We start from the raw sequence: 27,484 nt of genomic DNA, 5'->3' as shown, positions 1-27,484 counted from the left end.
TTTGCCTGGATTGAGGGCGGCAGAAAATTGGAAACTCGCCACTTAAGCAGAACTGTTTGGAAAATTTTGGTAAGCGTTATTTAAAAAAAAATGTATAGCTTAGAATGGTTATTGAGATTGAAAATAGATAAGTTGAAAGTTTAATTAATTATTCCGGGACCTTGATGCTTCGATTCCAGGAATCAGTCAATGTTTTCGCTTATTGTTATTGATAAAATACTTACTTATTAGTTTATCACAGCGTTGGAATTCTCTTTTCAAAAGTCTCAATAATTCTATAAGCATTTGGCAGCGTTCCTTTTCGCTAATCACTAATTCAGTCTCGGAATTTGATTTCTTTTTCGGTTTAATTTTACTCGAAGTCTGTAGCTTTTCGTAAAGCGCTGTTAGTATGAAAGCGTACAGCGAGAGTATCTGGAAATAATTAAATAGTTTTTTTTTTCCTTTTTTTTATATATATAAACACATACTTCCAAACTTGCTGCTGTCTTGCTTTGCCATTCACGTCTACGCCATAGGCCATCTTCGAAAGATTCATCGCTTGCGGCGATAATATTACCGCCAAAAATTTACAAGCTGGACAACATGATCGCATTGTAATTTGCATTACAATGATAGACTACTGGCGCCGACATAGAATTGCATTACCAATTGAACTAAATCGCTAAAGAATTTTTCATATGGCATTTCTAAGAGCAGATGCAAACGTGTAGGCAGTAAATTGACTAGAAAACGATTCGGTAAAGGTTTCAAATTTTCGTTGCGCAAACGATTAAACAATTCCAGCCATTCTTTACTTAGAAACTCAATCAGTTCCGCATCTTTATTGCCGCATGGAGTGGAATTGCTACCTTCGTTATTTGTATGAGCAGCATTACTGGCTTGATTCGATGCCAATTCACCAGACTTACTTCGAGATTTCGGACTAATCGATGGTAGAAAGAGATCAACAAATGAAGCTATTAAACGTAATAGCAATAAACGTATGCGTAAAATTTCAACCTCTTGTTGAAAAGAATCTTCACGCTCTGTTTCCAAACCGACTAAATGCACAGGATCCCAACGTGTTAAATGCCAAAGGCTTGCTTACCGCTTTAACTTTATTTGCTGACAATGTTAAAATCGGAGAAGGCATGAATTGGCAGCAAACGTTAATGCCTTTATCAAGGATAGTTTCCCAATTGGCTATATATAAACCGGGTAAAGGTTGCTAAAAGAGACAGCGGTGCTAATAAGGACATTTTGGAAAATAAATAAAAATGAAATAAAAAGAAGTAAAATGGAAAATTTAAATAGAAACGAACACAACGAAACTACAGAAATAAGTGCAAATAGCTTTCTGTTCTTAGCTTTCTCTATAAAATTTTGTATTGAAAAATTTTTCCATACTCTTTGTTAAAAAAAAGTTTCGGAAATCTTTTGATACGGGTTTACATAAATTTTATAAAGTGGTTATAGAGGTGAGATGCATTAGTAAGCAACTTTAATCTACGCAGCTATATATCTTCTTTAACACTAAACGCATTTCCAAATTCGTTTGCATTAAATAAATTAATTTCATTCTAAATTTCTTTTATAATAACGGCAGATTACAAAATTATATTGTGACGGTAAAGCCTCTTTGAGAAGTATTGCCATCAATTTTCCAAAATAGGGGAAAATCGAATGCCACGCCTATAAAAATTGTATAAAACTATTCAGGAGACGTACACGGGGAGATGAATGCATATTTTTTATACATTTATATATACAAGATTATATATTATATTTCAACCACTTGTATGAATATATGGAAAGAATTAACATCAAATTTTTGAAAATAGGGTAAAATCGAATGCCACGCCTATAAAAATTGTATAAAACTATTCAGGAGACGTACAAGGGGAGATGAATGCATATTTTTTATACATTTATATATACAAGATTATATATTATATTTGTATACACATCGATCGTAGCCGTTCTCCCAAGAAATCGGAGCGATTTTACCTGATTAACTAGGGTATTTTTGATAAGAAGTCTGATCTTACGTGTAGAACCTTTCGCAAAACAAATAGTATTTGTTTTGCTGGGGTTAATATATAAATTAAAATCAGCGCATGCATCGAAAAACAAGTTTGCTTTCATCGAGAGGTTATTGACAGCAGCTGAAAAAGATGAGTCCGCAGATATAATTAGGAAATCACCTGCATTTTGAAAAATATGAGTTTTGTCATCTTGAAGGTCATGCAAAGAAGCTGTGTATAGATTGAAGAGTATGGGGCTTAAACAACTGCCTTGTGGGATACCTTCGTATATTTCAACTTTTTCAGTACCCATCACCAACACACGGTTGGATAAGAAATTCAGTATCCACAGCCGCATTTGAAGAGGAATCGAAAAGTTTAAGAGAATTCTACCAAGCTTAATCAAGTTGACACAGTCATAGGCTTTGCTGATGTCCAGGGAAAGCATGATAACCATTTTCCCTGCTTTTTTTAAGCTAGCTATGAGAAATCATAGTTCATTAACGCACATATTCGTAGATTTGCGTTTTTGATAGGCGTAAGAACGAGCTGGAATAATGTTCTCAGTTTTCAGGAAACCAGTTAGTCTCTCCTCAACCATGAGTTGACGGTCTTTATGAATACAGATATCAGTGAAATTGGTCTGAAGCTACTTAAATCATTTAAGTCTTCACCTGCCTTAGGAATGGGCACTATTTTGATGCATCGCAAATCCGAGGGTATAAAGTTGATGGACAGGCAGTTGTTAATTGCATGCAAGAGAATGCTAAGGCTTCCTCCAGACAGTGTTCTGAGCATGTCATACTTGACTCCATACATTTCTGGAATGTAAAACATACATTAGCTCATGCAATGAAAAGGGTATGTTGCTGAGACTACTAAAAGGAATTGAAGAATCGGATTGACACTTGGAATGTAGCTCTTAAGCATATCCAAGTATTTTTTATTCACATGGTCATTCCGTACACCAGAACCGCTTAATTTTCGACTAGAATGTCGATGACTATTGATATAAAAAAACTTCTTAAAGATGAAAATGGAAAAAAAAATATTTTATTCAAAATTTTTACTTATATCTCGTATTCTTCTCGTCTTTATTACCATTTTAATAATTTTTGTTTGAATTTATTGTAATTAAAATTTAATTTGTTTTGTTTTTTAATGTGTCGATAATTTCTTTTCTTTTGCATCGTGTTGGTTGTAATCGTAACATACTGCTTAAGATATCAATCAGGAAAAATTTTTTGAGCAAATATTAATTTCTTTTATTTCAAGGCACCTCTTTGTTTAATAAATTTCACAACTTAACACCACTTACTTTTTCTTTCTGCTCTTGCACCAAACCTCAAAAATGAATTCAATTTATCTTATTTTACCCTCGCATATGCCCAGCCCAGAGTTGCTTTTAATGAATTTCAAATCTCTTATTTTTCCATACACCATGTGTTCATTGTAGAGTTGTTCTTGGTATGATGTTAATACTGGGACGTTAATACTGTGAGCAAAAAATTGTGCTTTGAATTTTACCGAAAAGCACTCCAACGGTATCACAAAATTACTTAGAGATCAATGTACTGCTATCTCAAATTTACCAAAAATCAGTGTACTGTTCTCTCAAAATGAGCACAATCAACCAGTGTGTGTGTGAAAATGACCAAAATCAATTCACTCTAGTGTGAAAATGAACAAAATATATATATTTTTTGGTAAAAACAAACAAAATCTCAGAAAAATTGTCCCTCAAAATTTTTATTTTGTTTACTAAACCACCTACAGCATAAGTCTCTGATTAAATAAATTTCTTAATTGTATATAAAAACAAATGAAACGAAAATTTGAAAAATTAAAAATATCAATTTATTTATTTTTAGCTGTTGATTTTAATTTAAGCTATTGATTATTAATAAGGCAAACATCATAGTTTTGTGATTACGACAATTTATTATTATATTATTCAAATGTTCTGTTATTTCATTCTTCTATAAATTCTGTAATTATGTTATTCTTTTATCCCTTTATTTTGTTGTTAAGACTGTTACGCATCGTTAAGCAATGTTAAGCATAAATAAAAAGTATTTTTGATAAATTGTTACATGAACAACCTTTGTTGTTTGTTTCTTTGTTTTATTGAGTATTATAAATTTGTTTAGTAGTAATTTTATTATTTTTGTACGTGTAGAGTTTTTTTATCGAATGAAAATGCTCCGCCTTATGCTGCCTTGAAAGCTGCCATGTGTTGTTGCTTAGAGCTTTCTCTAGAAACTTAGCTGAGTTATAAGATTTTGGTTGTAGCAATAGATAAATATTTTTTTTAATTTAACAAATATAAATACTAGCGCTTTGCAATTTTACAGTTTATTCCTGCTTTGCCTTTTAACAGATTATTCCACTACTGCTTTGTTTAATTTGATAATAAAAAAAAAATGATGGCGGTCTACTTTTAGGCAAATATTTTCCTAAAAAAGTAAAAATGATATCTATGTTATATATTTATAAAACAAAAACCATTTGTTTTTATTACAGAAAACAAATTGAAATTACTGTACAGCGAAATTTCAGCCCATAAGTACGTACAACCTATGCAAATGGAAATTGAAATTAAGAATAAACATTAATTTTCCGATTATTCATTGCTACTTGATAACAAGCGTGTGCGTTTATTACAAATTGAATCAACAATGCCATATATATATATATATGTATATATATATACATGTCAGATATGTCTAGCATACCCGTTAAATTCGATTCAAATGAAGAATTTTCTCTGTTGTTAACGGTCGCCGTTAGTTTTTTCTCAAGTCTGTTGGTATCATTTTTTTTTTGTTGGCTTCTCTATATAATTCTTGAAATTCAAATCTAGATAGGCGTTCCCAAAATTACAATTAAAAAAAAAATTTTTTCTTTCCCTGTTAGAACAAAAAATTCGTGAAAAAAAAGGTTATTTTCAAGTCCTCGTGAATTAAATCAGCAGTTAGTAGCTAAAATTCACCTGCAATAGGTGATAAGAAAAATAAGAAAAAGTTTGTTTTGGGATTCATGTTAGAACAAAAAGTTTCTGTAAAAAAATATATTGGTGAACCGTTATTTTAAAATTGTGTAAAAACGGGCGTTGACTGTCTTTATTTGGTCAAAAGTTCTATTAAATTGTTGCACTCTACCAAACATATACAAAGCAGAAGCATAGAGATTTTTGCATTTTTAGGTGAATATACGTTATGTTACACATATGAGAGTATATGAGCAAAAAAAAAAAGACACAAACTAGGTACGTAGCAAGTGTAACTTGTAACTTGTTATTGTTTCATCGTTGATTTTATATTGAACAATTCTAATTTTTTTAATCTTAAAGTAGAAAAAAGGACAAAAGAAGGATGCGAGTAAATACGTGGGCTTGGTCGTAGAACACCTGAGCAAAAATTTAACTTCTGTACTTTGCTTCTGTGATTGTGCTAGTTTTGCAAAAGAAAGGTATGAAAATGATGCCTTCTGGCAGAAATAAGTACATGTTATCGTCACCAATATTACAATTGAAATTGGTCTCTTAGTCTCAGTTGTGCTTCTGCAGATTATCTGCTCATGTGGGCCAATGCTGATTCAAGAACTGCCCTTTTTAGCATCAAGAAGTTGCTTCACTTAATACATCAATATATTGGAGAGACGAGGTAGCCGTCAGCATATTAGTGGAGAAAAGTGTGATGATGTTCGTGAGAGCCAACCTTTCGTCTAGTGGGCCTCCTACTCCAGGGGTTGGCAACAGCATTGTTAAACATGTCACGGAAGTCGGTTTTTTTTATTTTAATTCAACTAAAAAAAATTACAGACGAATCTTGATAGAAAATCTTATACTAATTGTTTTATTTATTGATTTTATTTATTTTAATTCTACTTACACATGAAACTCAACTAAACAAATAACAGTCGAGTTTAATTGGCACTTAAAGCAAAACTTATATTAATTAATAATAAAACCTAGTATAAGTACAATAAAACAAATAAGAAGGAAAAAAAGAAAAAAACATGTACACAAGCAGCATAGAGCCACACTTACAACCGGTACAGGACCAGATTGCAAATGAACCCTTAAACCTTCGCAAACATACATAAGCCTGGCAACCGATAATAATTAACAATAATTCATTTTCGAATCGTAACGACTTTTTAAGGTTAAAAGCTAGTTTAAGTACGACATAGGTAAATCGTGCGTATTAAGCAATGTTGCCTTAATGGACTTTAAAGAGTCCAATAATGAGAATAAGTGATAGACGTAATTTAGGTTCTTGAAAACAACTCTGAGCGGATTAAACAGCCCATAATTATATTTACACAGACTAAGCTTAACCAAGATAAAGTGCCTAGAGAAGCGGTTAGGGACTTTAAAGCTTATTTCACCAAGTAATGAAGGCGAGTCAGTAGCACGATTTATTACTTTGATTACAAAGGAAACGCCAAGAACGAACCTGCGTTTCTCAAGAGACGGTAAGGACAGCAGAAGCAACGTATTTTCACAGGGAGGAAGAGAGGCAATCGGATCCCAGCACAAATTTCTAAGGGCAAACAGCAAGAACTGCTTTTGAACAGGATCAATTGAATCTACATAGCACCTATATGAAGGACACCGCACAACAGAGGCATACTGCACTATAGGTCTAACCAAACACATGTGCCACCTTTTCGTAATATAAGGATCATCAAGCTTTTTGGACCACCTCTTTATACAACCAAGCGCGATCCTAGCCTTGTCTACTTCCACTTTTGTGAACAGGAATAAGGAAACAAGTCTTCCAATAGGGAAAGCTCCTAAATTCAAGTACTTGTTAAAAATCTTTTAGATAACACCGCACACCTCGCTACATCAGGTCCAGGCGCGCAATTATATTTTAGAGAGCTCAACCCTTCAAAAATGTCATTTTCAGAAATCAAATTAGGAATTGAAACCAAATTAGTAATCAAATATGAATAGTTTGCTGATAAATCGAAATTAGCATTCGAAAAGTTTTGTCGGAAATATTCCGCAAAGAGACTTTAGGTTCCAATATCATCCGAGGACTTAGAGCCATTAAAAGAAACATGCGACAGATTTATGGAGATTTTTCTTTTGCATTTAACGAACTTAAAAAAGTATTTAGGATTAGGAAACAGAGACAATTTAACAAACCGAAGGTATCTGCAATAACATCGGTGGTTGAGGGAATTAAATCTACGCCTTGCCACTGAGTAAGCGAAACAGTCGAAGAAGAAAGAAGAACCACTTTGCGAAAATTTTTTGAAAGCATGTTTTTCCTATTCTTGCAATAATTAGTTGTCTTATTAAACCACGGGCAATATCTGCTTCGAGAACGGGACTCCTTGATCGGAACGCATGCAGAAATAGCTTGATTTAATATATTGTAGAACGACGACAACAAGCTATTAATACTTCTAACTAACAAATCGAGCCTAATATGTTAGAGATGTGATTTTAGCATTGAAACATAGATTTTATGGAAATCATAAAATTTTTTTGAAAACGTTAAGTTTGGAACGGTATAGAAGTTCAACAAACCATCATGCTCCTAATGAAAGGAAACACCCAATGCTGGATGATCAGCATCCTCAGGTAAACTAAAAAGACAACAACGATTGACACAAATCTCAGGAAAATTGGCAAAGCAACGATCAAGCAGTCTACTATCGCAATTGGGGTGCCGTTGTATTCAACTAAATTACGATCGAATAATTCATTAAAGAACACAATAGCTCTATCAGATTTTGAAGTAGGAATCAAACAGCCAGAACTATCACTGTAACACCAAGTGATTTGAGGCAAATTCTAGCCACCCAACGCGATCGCTATATCGGTAGGTTTAGATTGCTTGGCCACTTCGCAAATGAGGGCGGCCTGTTTCTTATATATGGAGATGTCCGAATTTGGGAAAATATAGGAGGATAAATTCAACGTCGGGAGTAGTTGGAAATTCAATTGATTTGGACGGAAACGACGAAGGTATGGCAATTAATGCACCACCACCAATGCGAGTTTTTTAGGTTAAATTACTGTTAAGCTTTTTCATCATGACGCATTGAAGATTATACCTTTTTGTCGTATGAATTTTACTTTTCGTTATATGACGGTGTTTAAAAGTTGCTCCAGCTGGTGCAAAGATTTCATACCAATATAGAATGCTCAAATACTACTACTTAGCCACTTTCGCTGAGAAATTCTGAAAGTTGCAATTTTTTCTCCGACGGCTTTTCAGAACTGGCCGTTTTATGGGAAATGGTCGAAAAAGTGGACCGATCCGAATCGTTTTCAATAGTGTTCGTCCTTAGTTCAAAAGACGTCATTGTACCAAATATACGTGGACCGGCATCAGACGGATAGACAAACAGACAAGTGTGCTATAAGGCAATGGTGTAATAAAAGGTAAGTCTATCTTAAGCCCTTCTGCGTCTTACATACTGCAGCACTAACTTAATGTACCCTGTACCACAAGTAGGGCATAATAATGATGACGATCGCAAAATTAATTTTTATCAAAAATTACAGTTAATAGATTTATTTCCTCAAAGCTATTAACGATAAAATAAAAATAAAAGCACAAATCAATTGAAACAAGTAAGAAAATTATATTCGGTCGTGACCGAATCTTTTATGCACATCACCGTTATCCTAAAAAGACAAAAGAAGTAATAGTACTGAATTCTCATTTTTTTTTTAATATGGACTTAACGAAGCTGATTTGTTTTATTTTCAAAATAAAAGTTTTTGTCGTATATGCGCGTGGGCGTTGTAGAGGTGTCCTTTGAAAAGTTTAGGTCATTTCTCAATTCTTTTGCAAATTTTTAGACGATATCTTCATCTTCATTTTCGGGGAGAACGGAAGAATGTTTGCCACAGATACTACACTGTCGGGCAGACGGATAAATGAACAAACGAACAGACGGACATATTTTTTTTCTTAATTAAATATGTGTTTAATAACTACGTCCAGTATTATAAGTCTATTAGGTGCTTACATGTATTTTGATCATTTTTTCATTTAATAAAAGGATTTATTGAGGCAAATTAGTACAATATGTATCAATCAAAATAGTTTCTATCATTTTCTACAACTTTTTCCTACCCTTTTGGCAACATGGCTATAAATATGCACACAGGGAATTGCAGACCAGCAGAGAGAAATGACGGAAAAACCCAGTAATACTAAGCGTTCAAGAAAACCCAGCGTTCTTGAAAACACGACAAACGAAGAAGAACGTGACAACGTTACCAAAAGTAAGAATTTTTTATTCACTTTTATTCTCCATCTTCACAATGGCAATATCAAATTTCTCAGTCTGTTTGCAATACCTATTAAATATACATTTATTCATATATGTATATAGAGAGCTGAAGATTTCACTTCTGGAAAGGGACTTAGCTGGTCCACAATGGTAAGACGTTCAAGACGTCTTTTAATATATTTTAGCTAGCTTGCTCCTTCGGTCTATACTAAAGCGTAATCCCTTTTCTCCTTCTTTTAAGTAAAAGAAAATAGAAGTGAGTAGAATATGGAATTTAAGAACTAATGTGTGGAAATAATAATAACAAGCAAAGTGATTACGTGCAAAATGCTGACCACCTTAAAACAATCAATATCTAAAATTTAGATTAGAAAAATATAAAAAGGCCATAAGTGAAGAAAAGATTTCGATTGATCCTAGAAAGCAAAAAACGTCTCGTAAGAAGACCATCGACGAAACAGAAAATATTCCAAAAACTTCTCAAGATGAAGTTGTTGAAGAGAAAAAAGGTAAATATGATATATATAATAACATAGCAATTTAGTAATCTTAGTCAACGAAAGCGATGTTTGAAATAAAGTGCGATTTTAATCGAATTGCGAAATAGTTCAATTGCTTCTTCACATTAATCAATTGAATATCTAACATGGCTGTGTATATAATTTTTTTATTTTTTTTTGGAACTCTTTAAAAGCTAAAATTTTTCCGCTTATGAAAGAGTTTAATTGCTATTTGTATATCCTGCGCTATTTAGGCCCAACGGTACGTTAAGTTTGTGCGGATCACTCAGAAGGGTTTGAGAGAGACCCACCTTTACATCCAACCCAGAATGGGATTCCAAACCGATCCAAACCCGTCGGTCTGTCTGATGTCTGTCATAAGACGTGCGTTCAAACTACAAGTCGCAATTTTCGAGAAATTTTGTAGAAATTTAAATCTTATTAAACAGCCTTAAAGAGTCTTAAACAGTCTTAAACAGTTGTAAACAGTTGTAAACAGTTGTAAACACTTTGAAAAAATAGCCAAATTCCAGATAGAAAGCATATAAATTTATATGCTTATGCACAGCAAAACTTTACGGCCATGAATTTTCCGCTTTGATCGGTGTCGATGCGGATGACTCTCCTGAACTAAGCTATGACTTTTTGCACTTGGGTTTGTCGTAATAGATGGACTTTTCATCGTCAGTCATAATACGCCACAGAACACTCTTCCTTTTTCGCCTGACAAGCAATGAAACCGCGATGTTGAAACGGTTCAAAATAGCATTTTCTGTCAATTCGTTCTCCCCTTTTGCATATTTCCATTTGTATATAAACATTTTCAGAAACAGTTAATTCATCAGCTGCTAAGCTGTTTTGAGACTTGGGCTGGGTTGTCGTCCAATAAGTCTTGTAATTCATTGTCTTCAAAAATTTTTAGTTTTAGGGGGCTGTCTTTGTCATTGACATCAAAATCACCACTTTCATACCACAATTGACAATTAGGATAAAATGTAGTAGTTACGTCGCCATACTCTTCTAAAAGTGTTTGATGGGCTTTGGCAGGAGATTTCTTCAAATGAAATAACAAGTTTAATGAAAATCGAACGTTCCGTGATTAGTGTCTGTATACACATTGTACAACTCAATAACACTAGATGGAAGACTGATATTTCATGCGAACGAGGGTTGGAATAATCGAATTTAACCGTTGTATATATTGATACTTTGCATTACTTTATCATTTTCAACAATAGATGCAGCTGATCGAAATAGATGTGATCACTTGTTATTACTCTTTCTTACGTCTCAAGAAAATTGTTAAGTGAAACTTTTCTTTTTAAACTGTTACACTAGTTGTTTTCCCTCAAGAGCGTCAGATACCCGGTATTGGCGAAAAAAATAGAAGGAATATTTTTCGCGAAACGTATTTATTTCCAAATTTTCTAAAATTAAATTTATTTTTATGTGTGATTTTAATCGAAATATATGAATTTCTATAAATACTAAACCAATGTATGCATGCGTGTGTAAATGTAAGTGCTGCGAGTACAAGTCAAATATTTATATTTGTTTCCCCCTGATTGTTTACAGCTATTGAAATGATGCTTAGTTAGGCACTCATGCAGGCATGAATTCACTCATATTCACGCGTATATATATATATATATATATATATGTGTTTTTATATGTGTGAATATTTGAATCTCCTTCAATTTTAGCTGGAGATTTGTATACCCATAGATGCATTTGAAAGCACGGTATTATATCCTCCAAAAACAATAAGCTTCTCTCTATGTATGTGCGCTTGTGTGCATGGTTTATTAAAATCTACTGATTCGAAATAATTATAATCTGTATGCAGCAGCCATTTAATCAGCCGCCAGCAAACATGTGCAATCATCATCGTTTCTGTACTATGTACGGCTCAACTAGAATATAAAATATATAGCGATCCGTTTACTAGTTGTACTGCAACAGAATCATCATCGGCAGTAATGATAATAAAAATTCTTAGCAAACAAATAAAGTTAATGGCTGTTGAATTCAGTTCCGTTGCGTACGTAAACTTTGAACGCTGTTGCCGCATTTGTTTTAACATATAAGCTGTGAAAGTGAACAAACCGACAATAAAAGTGAAAAACAAAATAAAAATAACAACAACAGCAACAAATTCTTCATACGATTGTGATAATAAAGTTTTTTTTTTTTTGCATCCCTTCTAAATTTAAGGATTTATTTCGAATATATATTTCTCTTCTCTTCTTTTGTTCAACTCATTTTTTGTTTGTCTTCTTGTGTGCCTTTAACATTATTTCTAAATTGAATGAACGAATGAATGAATGAATCGGTTGCATGCCTGTAGGCAACTGATATCATAAACTAATCTTTTTGGAGACAAAAGTGTTTTGTGTATCATTTTGTCAAAGCAATCGAGACTTGGAATTTGCATACAAACCCATACGCAGGAGTATAAGACAGTTTTAAATTCCTATAAGAAAACAGAAAATTTTGCATTCGATGTACGGCTTTTCAACAGAAATGAATTGATAATTAGTAAGCTATTTATATAGTCAAGCAGTCATATATATATATGTTCAGATCGATTAAAAATTTGACTCTTAACAATTTCAACAACAATTTTGTTAACAACATCGACGAAGGAACCCGCTTAACCAATAATGGTTTATAGTATGCAAATAAATGGTTTGTATAAACGAAAAGATTTCGACGCCAAAGCATACTGATGAAACCGGGGCTCCTCGCAGACCATTCGATATTGGAATTTTTTACAATCAGCAGGCAATTGGTTAGGCAATAGATCGAGCGCTTGCCTTACCGTGTGGCACGTACACCCAACTAAAGTCTGAAACTTTCGTTAACGATCATCTACGGAGCTCTTCAGTTAGGGTAAAGAGATCTACAATACGACTTTAAAAAAAAACGGACTGTTAATGCTTACAGCTCAACGAGCAAACTAAGCACCCATTGTTACGGAATGCAAGGGTGTCTTGTGAATAATTTGCGAATTACTTTCACATAGAAAATGAAAGTTTTGTTCGTACGATGGACCAACGAAAAAACGTACATCATATCGTATTTAATACTATTACGACAACACAGTGTCGATGCGATCTTCATGTTTTATGATTCAGTACACTCACTGTATCTCACTGCAGGGCACGTTATAAATTCTTTGGGGCTTTGTAGACATGTTGTTATCTAGTCAAAAAAACGGAATTAGTTTTGCTGATTAATTCGTAGAAAAATGTTGTTGAATCGTTACGGGAGATGACGAATGGATACGATAGAATATCCTCAGCTGATTATTATCCACAGCTCCAAACAAGTAAAAACTGGTGTTTGGAAAACTGAAAACAACAATTGACTACAACATGCTAAAAGTTATTATAGGGTGATATTCCAGTAAGATAACGCCCAGCCTTACATTTGCCAACTTATTGCAAATGCTAATAACAGTGAACCGGAATATGCTACGTTCTGTAGCATTTTGGCTGTAGTTTGTCTAATTGAAAAATTTCATCTATGTAAAACGCTACATATATCACTATTCACATGAAAATGTGTAAATTTAAGGGGATTCATACATGCGAAAATTGAAGTGGAAGCAACATTTTTCTTGAATAAAATGAAAGAGAATATAGTACAGAGTTCTTGGGAAAAGCTTAGAGGCTTTTGCCAGTTTATAATGCGAAGCAAAATCCATCGCTATCTATCGTGGGTGCAAATCGACATAATGATCTTCTCTCTAGTTCATTTACTGAATAAATCAGCGGGTTGTACATGGGATATCGTTCGGAAATTGCCTGTGAATGGGATTCCTAAAGGTCAAAGCCATCTATTGCCGCAATTCCGATTATTACGTTGGTTTTCAATGAAAAGGAACCAATGTATACTTACAATGTACTTTTACAATATATAATTGCGTATATGGACGACGTCAGACAACGTGTAACGCTAGGTGATTAACGTATGCACACACCACATGTCGCGAAAGGGTTAATAGTTAAAAAACGCAGAGGCACGCGCAAATCGTCGAGAAATGTATATCTACTAGCATGCGGTTGCAAAATTTTAAATGTCAAAATTGAGACGCGTGTCTCTTGCTTTATTTCCATATATCAATTTAGGAAATTTGATAAAAGCGAAACCCACCATTGCATCATTTACTGCAAAAAAAAGCATCAATTTTATGGAGCATTAAACTAATTTAGATGAACACAGTCTTTCTTCTTCTATTTCAAAATCTTTTTCTTCGTTTTTAAATGACGAAAAATAAAAAACAAAAAAAAAAAAACAACGAACCGAAATTAGATATTTCTCTCTGATACGCTTTTGATTCATCCGTTTGTTTTACTAAATCATATACACACATTTAGAAACACTCATTTCCATACTATTACATAAGTATATGTATACGTAAGTAAATAATTGCACAAAACAAAAAAAATAAAAAAAAAAAACTTTCTTTTTGTAACCCATCCATTCAATCATCGATACATGCCTTGCAATCATTCATTTATCTGCTTATATAAGTTAAAATGTATACTAGCTTGTGTGTATGTATGTATATATGCATGCTTGAATCCATTTAAGTAAGTAAACAATCAGTGCTTCATTCACTCAAGCAAAAAGTCAAACAAATATCTGTTACATACATATGCACATATTGACGTATTCATGTAAGTGTTTGTGTTCTTTAGATGGATATTGAGCATATGTGCGTTTATGTATGTGTGTGTGCTTCGTATCTAAAATGCTGTTGGCATTTATAGTATTTTATATGAGAAGCATGACAACAAAATTGACAATTTATTGATGACAAAATAATATTTTAGTTTTGTATCACTTCTCCTTAGGATCTCTCGGTACGGAAGTTAAATATTTGTTTATTTAATGGACTTGTGTACTAAATGCATAAAACTGAAAGCCATACAAAACACATAATAATAATAATAATACGATATCTTAGAGAAATTAAGAAGAAACTTAAGTTAATCATTTAAATGGTTCTTAACTCTCAAGGGACACTCTTCCTTTTGCGCACAAGAACGTATCGTTACACCTCCTTGCAAACTTACGTGACGGCTTCATCTAACCTTTTAATCAACAAGTTCTAGTAGAGTAAATGATACGTCGCATTTATTTTTGAAACAATATTTTTTTTTTTTTTTTTTTTTTCTTTATTTTGAAGTCGTGTCACGACTTAAAACTTTGCAGCCAACACGCTTTCTCATCAAATTTTCGAACAAGTTTGCATTTCATTTTTTGTTTTTTCTCTATTTTATATTTTTCTCGCCTTTTGGAGTACCAAGTCGAGCTTTGCTCGCCTGTTTTGCTGGCAACTTTTATAAGCCAGCTATAAGCGAATGTATATTACGTGCTTTCTCATTCACGTAGGCAAAACGTGCTTAGCATAGCAGAAATATTAAAACTTAGGCGACAAAAATTTTCTTTCACATCGACAGAGTTTGTAAATATCATCGCCAACTTAAAGGAAAAAAGAAAAAGCAAAAGCACAGGCATTTTTAAGGATGAAATGCTTTTGAGAAATTCTTAACGATTCCAAATGTTTTAATTTCTTTCATTTCACAGGTAATCCGTTGGCTAGTCAATGGTCTAGCTTTTTTTTTTACGTTCGCTTTGGACTTTCACAAACATATTCAAATTCTAAGTTACGCAAGTAATCCTTAATATATATATATGGAGACCAGGGCTCTGATCGTAGTTGTGCCTATTTGAAAATAATCAATTTCCGCCAAATTTATTATCGATTTAATAGCGAACTGTGCTAAAAGTTCGTAGGCAAACCAGTGAAGCTTGCAGTAGCGAACATATAGCATTCACGAGAACTTATTATTTTTCATAAACTGCGATTGATTTCCTATGAAATCCCAAGTTTCACAATTGCGTCAGAGGTGTTTAGAAAAAAACAACAGAAAGACAGACTGGAAGCGTTTGAAATATGATACAAACCGTCGAATTCTAAAAATTTCATGGCTCGATCGCATATCCAAGGCTGAAGTCCAGAGAAGAATGAACTCTGAGGGTGGACTAATAAAGTGTATTAAAGAACGACAAACTACGCATGGTACATGGGGAAAAATATCGAATGGCGTAGAAATATGGGCAGAAAACAAACGTCTTGGCTGCGAAATATTCCAAATTGGACAGGGCTGAGAACCCGAGAACCTGAAAATCATACACTTAGCAAGGAGCCGAGAAGATTTTAAGCATTTAGTTAATAACATAGTTTAGTACGTAATAATATCAAGAAATGTAAAAAATAAATAAAGCAATAATTAATAGCCACCAATGGTTAATTGTGAGACGAAAGGATTTATTGTAGCTAGACAAGATAAAGTAATATCAACACGATATCACCTCGGGCATATAATCAAGCGAGAAATGGAAGCAGACTTACGCCGGAAATGCAGAAGTATTATAGAAACAATACATTGCCAGCACCGTATAACTGAATAGGCACAACTAGGCATGTAAAATAGTACATAAAGCCTTGGCTAAGAAACACACTACACAAAGACCACACATCCTGCAATGAATGAGAATGAGAATGTATTGGGACAGACGGGTCGTCCAATCAACGCCAATAAGCCGAACATAGTCGAACTGAGTTGGGAGAACAAGGCCATCGACATTGTAGATTCCCAAATATACGGAGCTGGCTGGCACTGGAAATGAAAGGTAAGTACAATATACAAAATGTGACTGCAATCTTAACTGCAACTCCAATCGTGACGTCTTCTACGGGAACTGTTATAAAGGGCATTAGCTACTTAGAGATTCATCATATACTTGAGAAGGCACAGAAAGCAATGCTGCTCTCCACATTGCTTCAACATCAGTAAATACAGATGCGAGAGTAACATTGAAAATAAATAACGATAGTGTCAAGAAAAAATTATAAAACAGTTGAGCCCAAGCCCTTGGTGTTGTACACTCGGGAATGGGTGAATTCCCAGCCATGATATGAGGAATGCGGAATTCGTAATAATAATAATAACGATAAAAATAATTATTCTCTTTATGGTAATGTAGAGAGCGGAGTAAGCCGTGGATGGTTATTCAACTTCAAAGCAACTGCCGGTCAAGTAGGTTATGGCATTCACTTTTTGAAAGACGTAGGCAAGGCAAGACGTAGTTTGGCGATTGATTATCTTCTTTGCTGTGTTAAGCAAAATTATTTGTTAATCAAATCTATCGAGACATTTAGATGCGGCAATCCTTCGCTTTTATAGAAAGTTTCTGAACGGCATGGCCGATAAATAAGTGCGGTGTTAATCCTAGTCAACAGTGTCGGTCTTTGAAGTGAATGTACGATAACTCAATACAACAACAATCGTTAAATAGTGCCTTTTTAATAGAATTGAAGAGTTTTTTTTTTTATATTAATTTAATCAAATAATTAATTATAAGTCTAAAATGTAGTATATTGTTGTTGTGTCCTGCAAAGCCGTTAGTATGCAAATTGAAATCATTTGCTACAATATAAGTGTAAGCATATTTAAATAAATATATTTAAATTTAAAGAAATTTCAAATTTTAACGGACACTTCACTTCGCTGTGCTGAGTTCTGACTGGTATCGTGTGCGGTTTTCTTTACTTTTCATAGCTTTTTATTTGTGGCTTCGAAATTTCAAGTTTAATTAATTCGACTGAAGAGCAAATAAGCAACGACATAAAAGAGTATGAACTTGTAGTTTAAACCTTAGCCGAAATGCCCTGCATGGCTTTGCTATGTATTTATGTAATGCTAACGCGAATTCAGTAAAGAAGGTTTCCTTTTACAAAGTTTATTAAAATGACCGTAAATCAAAAAACAAAAAAAAAAAAAAACATTTCATTAGTACTCGTTTCATTATATATAATTGATTTTTCGCGAACATTCTGATGCCTACAGTACACCGACTCGCTCGTTTAGCGTTCTTTTGTGGCAAGCGTTAAAAAATCGCAAAATTTACAACAACAAAAATATCGTTTAACATGTGCAGCCAAATATTTTTGCACATATGTACTGATGTAAACATGTGCGGGTACACACTCTCATACTCACATACTTTTATATAAAATATATATAAAAGCATATCCATTCAAACACACACTCCCCCATCAAGTATTTGGCTTTGACCAAGCAACTGGAAGTCATAAATCCTTTTGTAAAGCATTTCCACTTTTTATAGCAACCATAAGATTCCGTTGGTCTATCTCGTTTTTTGTACCGTTTGCAACTGAATGCAAATTTATTTTACTCTTTCCGTCTTTTCGTGTACCCGCCCCGTTGTACACCCATGAGTCACTTGCGTGAAATTAAATACAGTTTCTCAATGATGTTGACCGAGGGTTAAGACCTTACGAAAAAAAAACTCCAATATATCAAAAATTAACATTAATTTAGAATGCGTACAGCCAAGTTTGGCCAGATTTTAAATTGGCCAATTTTTCTACCTTTTTTTTCCTTGGTTTATTGGGCTTGCAAGTGTCACTACAACGTTTATAAAGTGTTCAAGCCTGTTATTCTGCCATTTCCATTTCGTACTTTAACAGACTTTTCTTTCTGCAGGCTCTCATTTACAGCTGTGTGTAGTTTTATCAAATTTTCGCTCGTAAATATATATACATACGGAAACAAGAATACATATATACATAAATTTTCATTGACAGCATTCTACGTTTTATATATGAACTGGAATCTCAGTTGTTGTTAAAAATCCAAGCATATGCGAGCCAGCGTTAAAAAAAATTGCATTTCATATTTTGTTATAGCTTTAATTGATTAGAAAAAAACAAAGAGAATCAAGAAAATTAGGAGACAAGAAACTGTAAAAACTTTTAATCCAATGCATGCGATTGCAAAACTTTTTAATTGCTTAAATTTAAGTCGTTGTTTCGGCTTCGAAAGTGAACTTGCTTAGAAAAGGAAAGCATAGTTATTCAAAGTATGTATACAAACATTCACATAAACGCCCACCGACAAAAAGACCAAAGTCGCAGTGTTTGTTTTGGTCCTACACGTAGTTCTAGGTTACTCCTATGTGTTTACAGTAGGATAAGTATATTTTACTTTCCAGTCATTTTCTTTGATAACAAGCAGTTTGCTATTCTCCTGCGAGCATTATAGGGATGCTGTGTACTATAAATAAAAACTGAATGGAATGGGAATATCATATTTGATCGAAGTTAGGTGATATATTTCGAATGCGATCAACTAACCGATTGGCAACGCCAATTCGTTTTCGAACAGAGACTAGCGGAGAAAGAAATCCGTCACCATCTGCAAGTAATATACACATAGAGGAGCCGAATAGGTAAAATTCACAAAATTGTTCCTCCGAATGGACCGACTTATAGAAGCGATAGCTCAAAAATCAAATATAGTTCAATTCGTTTATTTGAAGGCTTAGGAACCATTGATCAGATTCGTAGAGAACATTTAATAAATTTGATGATGGCGTTTAAATGGAGATATTAAGAATTTTATTGAGAAGAGAAAAATAAACACCGAAGGTAAGGACGCATGGAATAGCCCCTGAGGCTTACCCCGGCATTCCAACGAAGGAGAATTTCAGCTCTCTCCACGTATGGGAATAGCTAAGAATCAATCATAAGCTTGCGGATAGAAATGTCTAAACGGAGTCCTAATGATCCGAGTAACACCTGAAATCTTCGTTCGGGCGAGGGGCCGCTGCTGAAAGAGATGTCCTTGTATTTGCCGTATGACCACAACGGACAAATTATTAGAAATTGTTAGATCGCATACAAACGCGTGCTTTCCGTGGAAGAAGAAAAGCTCTCTTGAATAATCAGCAGGGATTCACGAGATCATGACCTTCAATAAACGCCGTAATGCACGTAATGCGATCTTTATCAGGTGCCGGAGTCATTAGAGACAAATGGAAAGATGGCGACAAGGAATTGTATGCTTTCATTCAACTCGGCAGGAAAATTGCTTTTAATTTGGTAGACTGAAGGTGCATTCGCAAGCCCTTATGACAATGCAGGTTCAATGATATTTATTTGAAATTGAAAAAAGGAACTATTCCTCGTAAGGTACGCACAGTTACGACAGAGTATTATTGAATATTTATTTCATTTATCGATTGTTTGCATACATGCATGAAATTAGGTACACTTAAAAATAAATCTTATGATAAGCATTACGACTTAACTTTTATAAAGTACAAAGAGTAAAGAAGGGATGAAAAAAATCAAATCCGCGTATTCTATAAATAAGTAAGTAAGCGAAAAAATAAAGAAGAGAAAAGTCATGCACATACCTATCGCGGGAGCAGGTCGAGATTGGTATAGATCCGAGGCAGGAGTGAACTGCTATGTCGACGCAAACATGGAAAAGTTTGCCAACCGATAGTAACGGGCACATTCAGTTTAATTTGCGAGTCATACGAAGCTTGAAATATTAAAAGATAGTTCAGAGGTAATTGAGGAAAAACGTGCATATTAAGGGGAGTTTATTTGATATTGAGATTAAATTATAAATATCATTCAAAAGGAGGGTCCACATATCGAGCGATATATGGCCAGATTCCAAAAGACAGACGGCCATCATGAAAGTTACATGAAAGGTAAAGTAAAAGATTTTAACACATTATTTTACGCGAACTGATAGCCCAACAGCAGTTTAGATCGCTCTCAAAAAAAATGACACAGTCGAGTTATCACGTGAATATGTATGTAAATCATCATTTCCTTAGCAAATATTGAATTTTTTTGTTAAAAAAACGTTGAAATATAAGAAATGAATTAATAAGCGATAATTAGGCGACTTTCATGTATATACATATGTGTGGGTATACACATATGCAAGTGGATTTTTCCATGGGCATATACACAGAATCAATAAGGCGCATCCGGTGTAAGCATCCGGTGTCTCCATTATAGCGAAGGGGGACGCTTCCGGCTTATGTAGGAATTTCGATGTAAGTTCTCGATGTGTACTATAAAAACAAAACAATACAATAATTCGGATTTTTGAGCGGAAAATATAACAACACTTTATAATTACTAGATCGGGATATCGTCTTGTTTTATGTGACTTTCTATATGTTATAAACCGTTAAGTTGTTACATGCGATAAAAAATCGACGTCATAGGCCTCTTGCCCATCGCTTTCTCATTAAAAGTGCATATGTATTTTTTGTATTTATGCTATAATATAAGTAAATGTTTAAAATCTCTCCTCAAACGATGCGTTCCTGATAATGAATTTTCTGCGATAGGATGCATAATTTAAAGAAGTGCTAGCTTTTACATGGAACATGGCATCTCTCATGTGCAGTGGCTGATTTTAGCAGTTTTGTAGACGTTTCAGAACTCATGAAGAATGTGTATGTGGAGACAATCCTCCCTTTTAAAAGTAATTGGTAGCGCAAATGTAATCGGCAGTGAAAAGTAGGTCTTAAGTCATTTAAGCCAAGTTTATCGTGGCAGGGATTATTTTATGCTCATACATAGTGTTACGCAAGTAGGGTTACTCTTATACCTTCTCTGTATCTAATAAAAACGCACATATATATATATATATATTCATATATATTTACTATCATAGAAATTGTTGAAAATCTCCATTTTTATAAAGCGAATGTATTACGTGCATATGCCACTGATAAATAAATCATTGAAAATCATTACTTACTTCAATCATACATTACTTCGTTCCGTTTTGTAAAATTTTAGAAATTCCATTCTTAATATTTTGGGAAGTATGTGATTTTCGTAACAACATAAATTTCATGTGCTGCATACCGGCAAATATCTCGCATTTAAAATGTAAGCCGTATTTCTACTTGTTCGCAGATCAAATATGCATATACAAGTATACACATAGGCGTCCATGCATATAGTATCAAGAAATTTAAGCTCCAATACCTAACAATGTTGGTCTTCAGGTCAAACTGCACAACAGGTAACCAATGCTTTTCTCGACAGAATTTTTTTTAGCGAAGCACACACCCACCAACAAATAAACACGTTTTGGCACGCGTCATACATCGATTCCGCAAAAAAAATAGAAATGAAAATAAAAATAAGCAAATACTTGTTGATAACAAAACAAGAGGGAGTTGAACAAAAAAAAAGATATTAAAAATCTTATAAACCTTTTAAAAGTTTTTGCTTATAGATTCGCTTACATGAGCCGAAAAGAAAGTTTAAGAAAGAAATGGGATTAAAAAGTAAACGAAAGTATGAAAAGTCTTCGAAGGGTAAAGAAAAAAATTATAATTGGTAAGCAGCGCGCGTAAGCATACTCTTCCTTATTTTCCTAGAATATTTTCGATATCCTAACCTTCATTCATATACGCGTATATATATGCTGATCAGGGAAATTGTTGCAAGTAAATCAAAAGCACATTGACGCGTATATACACACACGTTTGTAAAGGAAGAAGTATTCACGTAAGTATTATATTCTGGCATGAAAATACTAAAAACATTTTGGAATTTTATATAAACAAAATTTTTAGCCCAAAAACTCTACTCGGATGGAATTTCAGTTGTGGTATTGCTGGTACTGTTGTTACGATGCCATGCGTCCTAAAAACAATGAAAGAGAACACAGGGATTTTTTATAGGCACACTTACACGTTCAACAGATCCCCCGCATACACAAATTCTCCTACAGGTATGAATCTGAGCAAAGTTGAGTAACAAAATTATTTAAACTATATAAATCATAAGCAAGTCTTATGTATGCGTATATGTGCGCGTGTACGAATAAGAGTGTGTTACGATTTTTGCAGATGAAATTTGACAAAAAATTCCAACAAAGAGAGAAATGTTTTTATGCAAATTTCTTGTGTTTTACATAATCTCTCCTTACATTGTGTGTCTCCGTAGGTACGAACATGTAAAATATTCAAGTGTTCTCTAATAAAAATACCTCGGGTTGGGTTAAAAAAGTTGATATAAAACTTTAAAAAAAACCGAATACAATAACCTATAACAGAAGATTGAGATACTGAGCTTAAGAGTATGCATTAGATGTCAATGTCAAAGTCTTCGCCATGTATATATAATATAGTGCCATTTCGAGTGGAAACGGGCATAAGGTCAGTTAGAGAGAGCGTATTAAACATCAAATTTAGTTTACAATTCTGCACATAACATATAAAACAAGTAAGAAAGTTACATTCGACGGGGCCCGAATCTCGTGTACTCACCACCATGATTTTTGCATTCCGCCTTCCAAGTTCTTCTCTACGATGCCCATGTCGCTGATGTTATTAAGAAAAAGGGTCGCGGTGTCCATTATAGCCATTTTGGAATTAACCTATTTTTAGACAGATAATATATCTTCATTTGAGGAACGTACAAAATAGTATAAAATCTTAAAAAAGTGAAAAAAGATAATTTAATTGCTTGTAATATTTTGTGGGCATGGCCGATTTTTCCCATTTTTGCAGGTAACGACTAGAGTGTAGAGTGCAAAGTAAATGGAGATAATTTGAGTTTTCTATCTTTTATAATATGTAAGTAGTGAGCAAAAACCTACAAATTTTTATTAAGAAAAACGGAGCTGCGCACTGCTGCTCTGGCCGACTCTGGCCCATTTCCAATACTAACTTACGTGCAAAGTCTTCGAATGTTTCTAACAAATTTGAAGTCGATATCTTCGGTTTTACGACCAGGAGACTGCTAATAACGAACACCACACAGAAGCACAGGCGGACAGACCTGACTCAATCAGTTCAGAATTTGATCAAGAATATATATGTAGTTTGTAGGGTCGCTGAAGCTTCCTTTTCGGTATTACATACATTATGGAAAAAAACAAAACATTTGGTCAACTACACCAATTTTTTTTTTTTTTAATTATTTTCAGTGGCCCGATACTTACTCAGAAACACATATACTTGCAAAGTTCCCGAACGATATTGCGATTAGAAAGCAATACTTTACGCTTTCCTTAGAACCCAAAAGCGCCATTTTTCTCGCCAAGTTCGCCGGAATGTGTTGCTAAGTTGTAACGTATGCTAGAAAATGAATATACAAGACGAAATATCTGGGCAATATTTCAAGCGCAAAATCTTTGATTAGGTGAGGTCAGACCATTAACATCGAAACAGAATGTTCGTGGGCTCGCATGTGAATCAAGCGACTATCTCTAGTTTACTATGAGTGTCCAGGGGTGCCTGCGTCCGACGAAGTCAACTAACTAACATTTACGACACTAAGAAACATTTACGACAATAACTGATGCAATGGACTGCAAAGCGGCACAATGCGCCAGATAATATGACAAGGATATTTTTCAACGTGTTAGTGCTCGGACATATGCTGGCATAAAAGTGCGAAAAGCGGTGTCTAACGATGGGCACTACTTTCAATAGGGTATTCTTTGAATTATTTTTTTTTTAATTTTTAGTTTACTAAAAAGTGTTTAATAATATAATATATTATGCAATAATATGATATAAGATAACATAAATCCGCCTGAGTAGCCGAAGGGGAGGAATCTCGACTAGCAAGTCAATGGTCGTGGGTTCGAATCTCAAGTGCGGTAGAGTTTTTAATAAAAGCCGATAGCCTTAGATGCTAGTGCTTTTAAGAGTTTAGTCTTAGAATTTATTTCTGTGGCGAAATTAATAATAATAATAATAATAAGATAACATAAAATATTATGTTGTTATGCAACATACTTTATATAGTTTATTTTGCGTATAATGAAAAATCAAGATAAGATAAGATAAGATAACAAGTCGCTTTAGGAATTTATATAAACAGTTAAAAATGTCCATGCATAGCTTCCGCGTCATTGAACTTAAGGCATTTTCAGAAACGCATCAGTCGTCTTGGTTTGCGTGAGTCACGCCTCGAGCCCTTCTGATTTAATAATAAAAAGGACCACCACCAGGCATTTGTGTACAGAGAGGGTCTATTGTCTATGATGATGAATATACGAATGGCTCGTTTTCGCTTTACGCTTGAGAAATTCTGGAAAATAGATTGTTGTGTGGCAACCCAGTACCATTTGATTGATGATTCCACTAAGCTTACATAAAAGTAAACTGAACATTTCTTTTAACAATTATTCAATCGGAAACAAATTTTATGGCATTCGACATGTTATTTTAAAGGATACGTTTTAATTTCCAACTCATACGCATAATATTAAAGCTCTGCGTTCTTAAGCATTTCTCCTGTTTATGGTGATCGCTATATTCGAAGATTTTTAGACTGCGTACAGACTTTTCTCGATAGACCGTCCATTAAATAGTAGGATCACCATATAGCAATATATATTAAGTATATTTCGTAATAGGATCTTATACTTACAGATAGAATAGAGTGGAAATAGCTTTGCAAATTTTGAAAATTGTTGAGGCGATTCATTATCGTATGTGATTCGTGAAATCGATTCGGGACTAAATTTTAACTTTTTATTCATGACCTGCAATGAGGACTGAGGACAATAAGACAGAGTATTGTTCTGATTAAGTATATATATGTATATATATATATATATTTGTTTTTGTGTCTTTTCCTTCTCGATCTTCGCAGCGTTGTTGAGTTATATTTGCATTATCAGATATTGCCTGTGATGGGGAAGAGTATCTGGTTGGGCCATGGCGCATCTCCGCAGTTATTAACTCCTTGGGTGATTCGTTTAATGGCTGACTTTCGCCAACATTGCTTGATTTCGATGCATCTAAATTTGCAATTACGATAGAATGAACGGATATGTGCTGATTGCTACAGAGGGCAGCGAGTTTTTATAGACGATGCGCTGAATTTTCGCTGCCGCATTCCATGTTGTATGGAATATTGTCTGCCACGAAAATGTTTTGGGGCTTAGCACAGAATCCTTATTTTTATACTTTCTATACAATTCTTTTTCCACGTTATGCCGTTATAATTGTTTTGGTTCAATAAATGAATGGAATAACGGTTAATACAAAAGTTTAATCACTTTTTAGTAAATCACCAATACTTTAGTGATTAAACCATTGATAGAATCGTGAAAACATTTTTATTCGCAAATGTATATATATATATATGTAAGTGGACATTTTACAGTGTGTGCAAGAATGCTTTTATTCGTGCATAAAGTACATGTATACGGTGATCTATGCATTGTACTCGGATGGTTGATTTGGGATGTTTATTAAATTGCGATTCTATTAACTGTTTAAAGATGGAAGGGGAAGAGAGACTGTAAGGAAGAGAGCGAGCGGGAGGAAAGCACAGAGAAAAGTGTCAACACTAACACAACATAATGTCATTTTCAGTGTTTGATAACATAAATTTAGCATAAGAGTCTATTGAACATGTCCTGGCAAATGGATGGAGTAGTCAGACAGAGATTGGCAAACATTTGCACACAAATTCAAAAACAAATAAAGAGAAATTGCATGAGCCGGCATGCATAGGCAAATACGAATACCTCTATTTATATAGAGAGAACTGGTATTATAAATAAATAAATAAAAATCACGTTCCGTAGCATTAACCCAAGCATATATACGCTCATATATATATATGTATATAAACAATCGGATAAGTGGAAGCTCAATCAAGTGAATGATTTTGTATCGATAAATCCAGATAACATTTGTAATTTATGGCATAAACTGAATTGAAGTTTGTCAACATACACACACAAATGCATATACAGTCATATGATCATAGTAGATTTTATACAAAAAGTAGCTTAAAATGTGTGCGAACAATCTTAATAGGAACGCATATATCCATCTACATATACTATGACGCTTTATGTCACTAAATAGTAAATCAATTTGCCGCTAAAGCTCGATTACAATTGAAAATTTTCAAAACATTATTTACACAAACTTATGAACACGAATGCATATGTTTGTGATTTATACGATATAATATTTATATTCATTTTAAAACTTTTAATGGCTTTTTTTTCGAGCATAAATTTTATTTGGTTTTTCCACTTGCTAAAATGCAGATCAGATGCAATGTAAAGATTACAGTTATATGATCTGCTGTCACAGGAAAAACGAAGGACCTTTTTTAAAAATTTCTTGCTTTTATAGCCGACTTATTCCACATTATAGCTAGTGAAAGTCCAATTGTTTTTTTTTTTTTGTGCTTTGAAGCAGTACTAGTCTATTCAGCTATTGCGATCGTCCAAGTAGGCATGCTTCCTTTAGATAAAACATGACTTGCAGGAAGTAGCTAACGGTATGTCAGTTAATATGCACTTTTTATAGGAATCCTTGGTATTTTGTTTATTGTGGTCTTCGCTAAATTGGTTAATCGAGAAAATAATACACTTCGTGATAGGACACTCGAAAAAGACGACCGGCTTCTCACATCTTTGGACGATGAGTGTAAAAGTTGTTTCCATTGAGAGTTGGTAAATAAGCATGTGTCTTACAGAAATACTAATGAGTGGCAATACAAAAAATCTAAGTTCAAAATTTCGTATCCATGACTTTGGCGAAAAATGCTTAGTCGGAATCCTAAATTGATTCCTCCTAATTCGTCCTCACTTCAATTTTGTTGTTGTATATATTATGCCATGACGGGGCCTTCACTTAAAAATATCCAAGAGTGTACCTTTAAAAACCATTAAAAGAAAATAAAATTGCGTAAAAAATACGCAAAGAAATAAAACATTTTGTACAACTTTATATTTTCTATGATGCTTAATAAACATAGGAAATACGCAAATATTTAGGCAAATAAATGGAGAACAA

The 27,484-nt window shown here is 33.8% G+C and overlaps 1 protein-coding gene across 1 annotated transcript; it reads right to left on the bottom strand.

Moving 5' to 3' along the window:
* Positions 1 to 156: 156 nt before the first annotated feature.
* Positions 157 to 23,070, bottom strand: LOC119640504 (phagocyte signaling-impaired protein-like). The gene is made up of 4 exons (XM_038038592.1): positions 22,973 to 23,070; positions 20,643 to 20,749; positions 471 to 1,043; positions 157 to 414 (listed from the first exon to the last, which is right to left on the bottom strand). The coding sequence occupies exons 1-3, from the start codon at positions 23,068 to 23,070 to the stop codon at positions 607 to 609; spliced, it is 642 nt and encodes a 213-aa protein (XP_037894520.1). The 3' UTR covers positions 157 to 414; positions 471 to 606.
* Positions 23,071 to 27,484: the final 4,414 nt, after the last annotated feature.

Source organism: Glossina fuscipes, unplaced genomic scaffold, assembly GCF_014805625.2.
Source record: "Glossina fuscipes isolate IAEA_lab_2018 unplaced genomic scaffold, Yale_Gfus_2 121, whole genome shotgun sequence".
NCBI classification, from domain to species: domain Eukaryota; kingdom Metazoa; phylum Arthropoda; class Insecta; order Diptera; family Glossinidae; genus Glossina; species Glossina fuscipes.
This window is presented reverse-complemented; position numbering and strand designations above follow the sequence as displayed.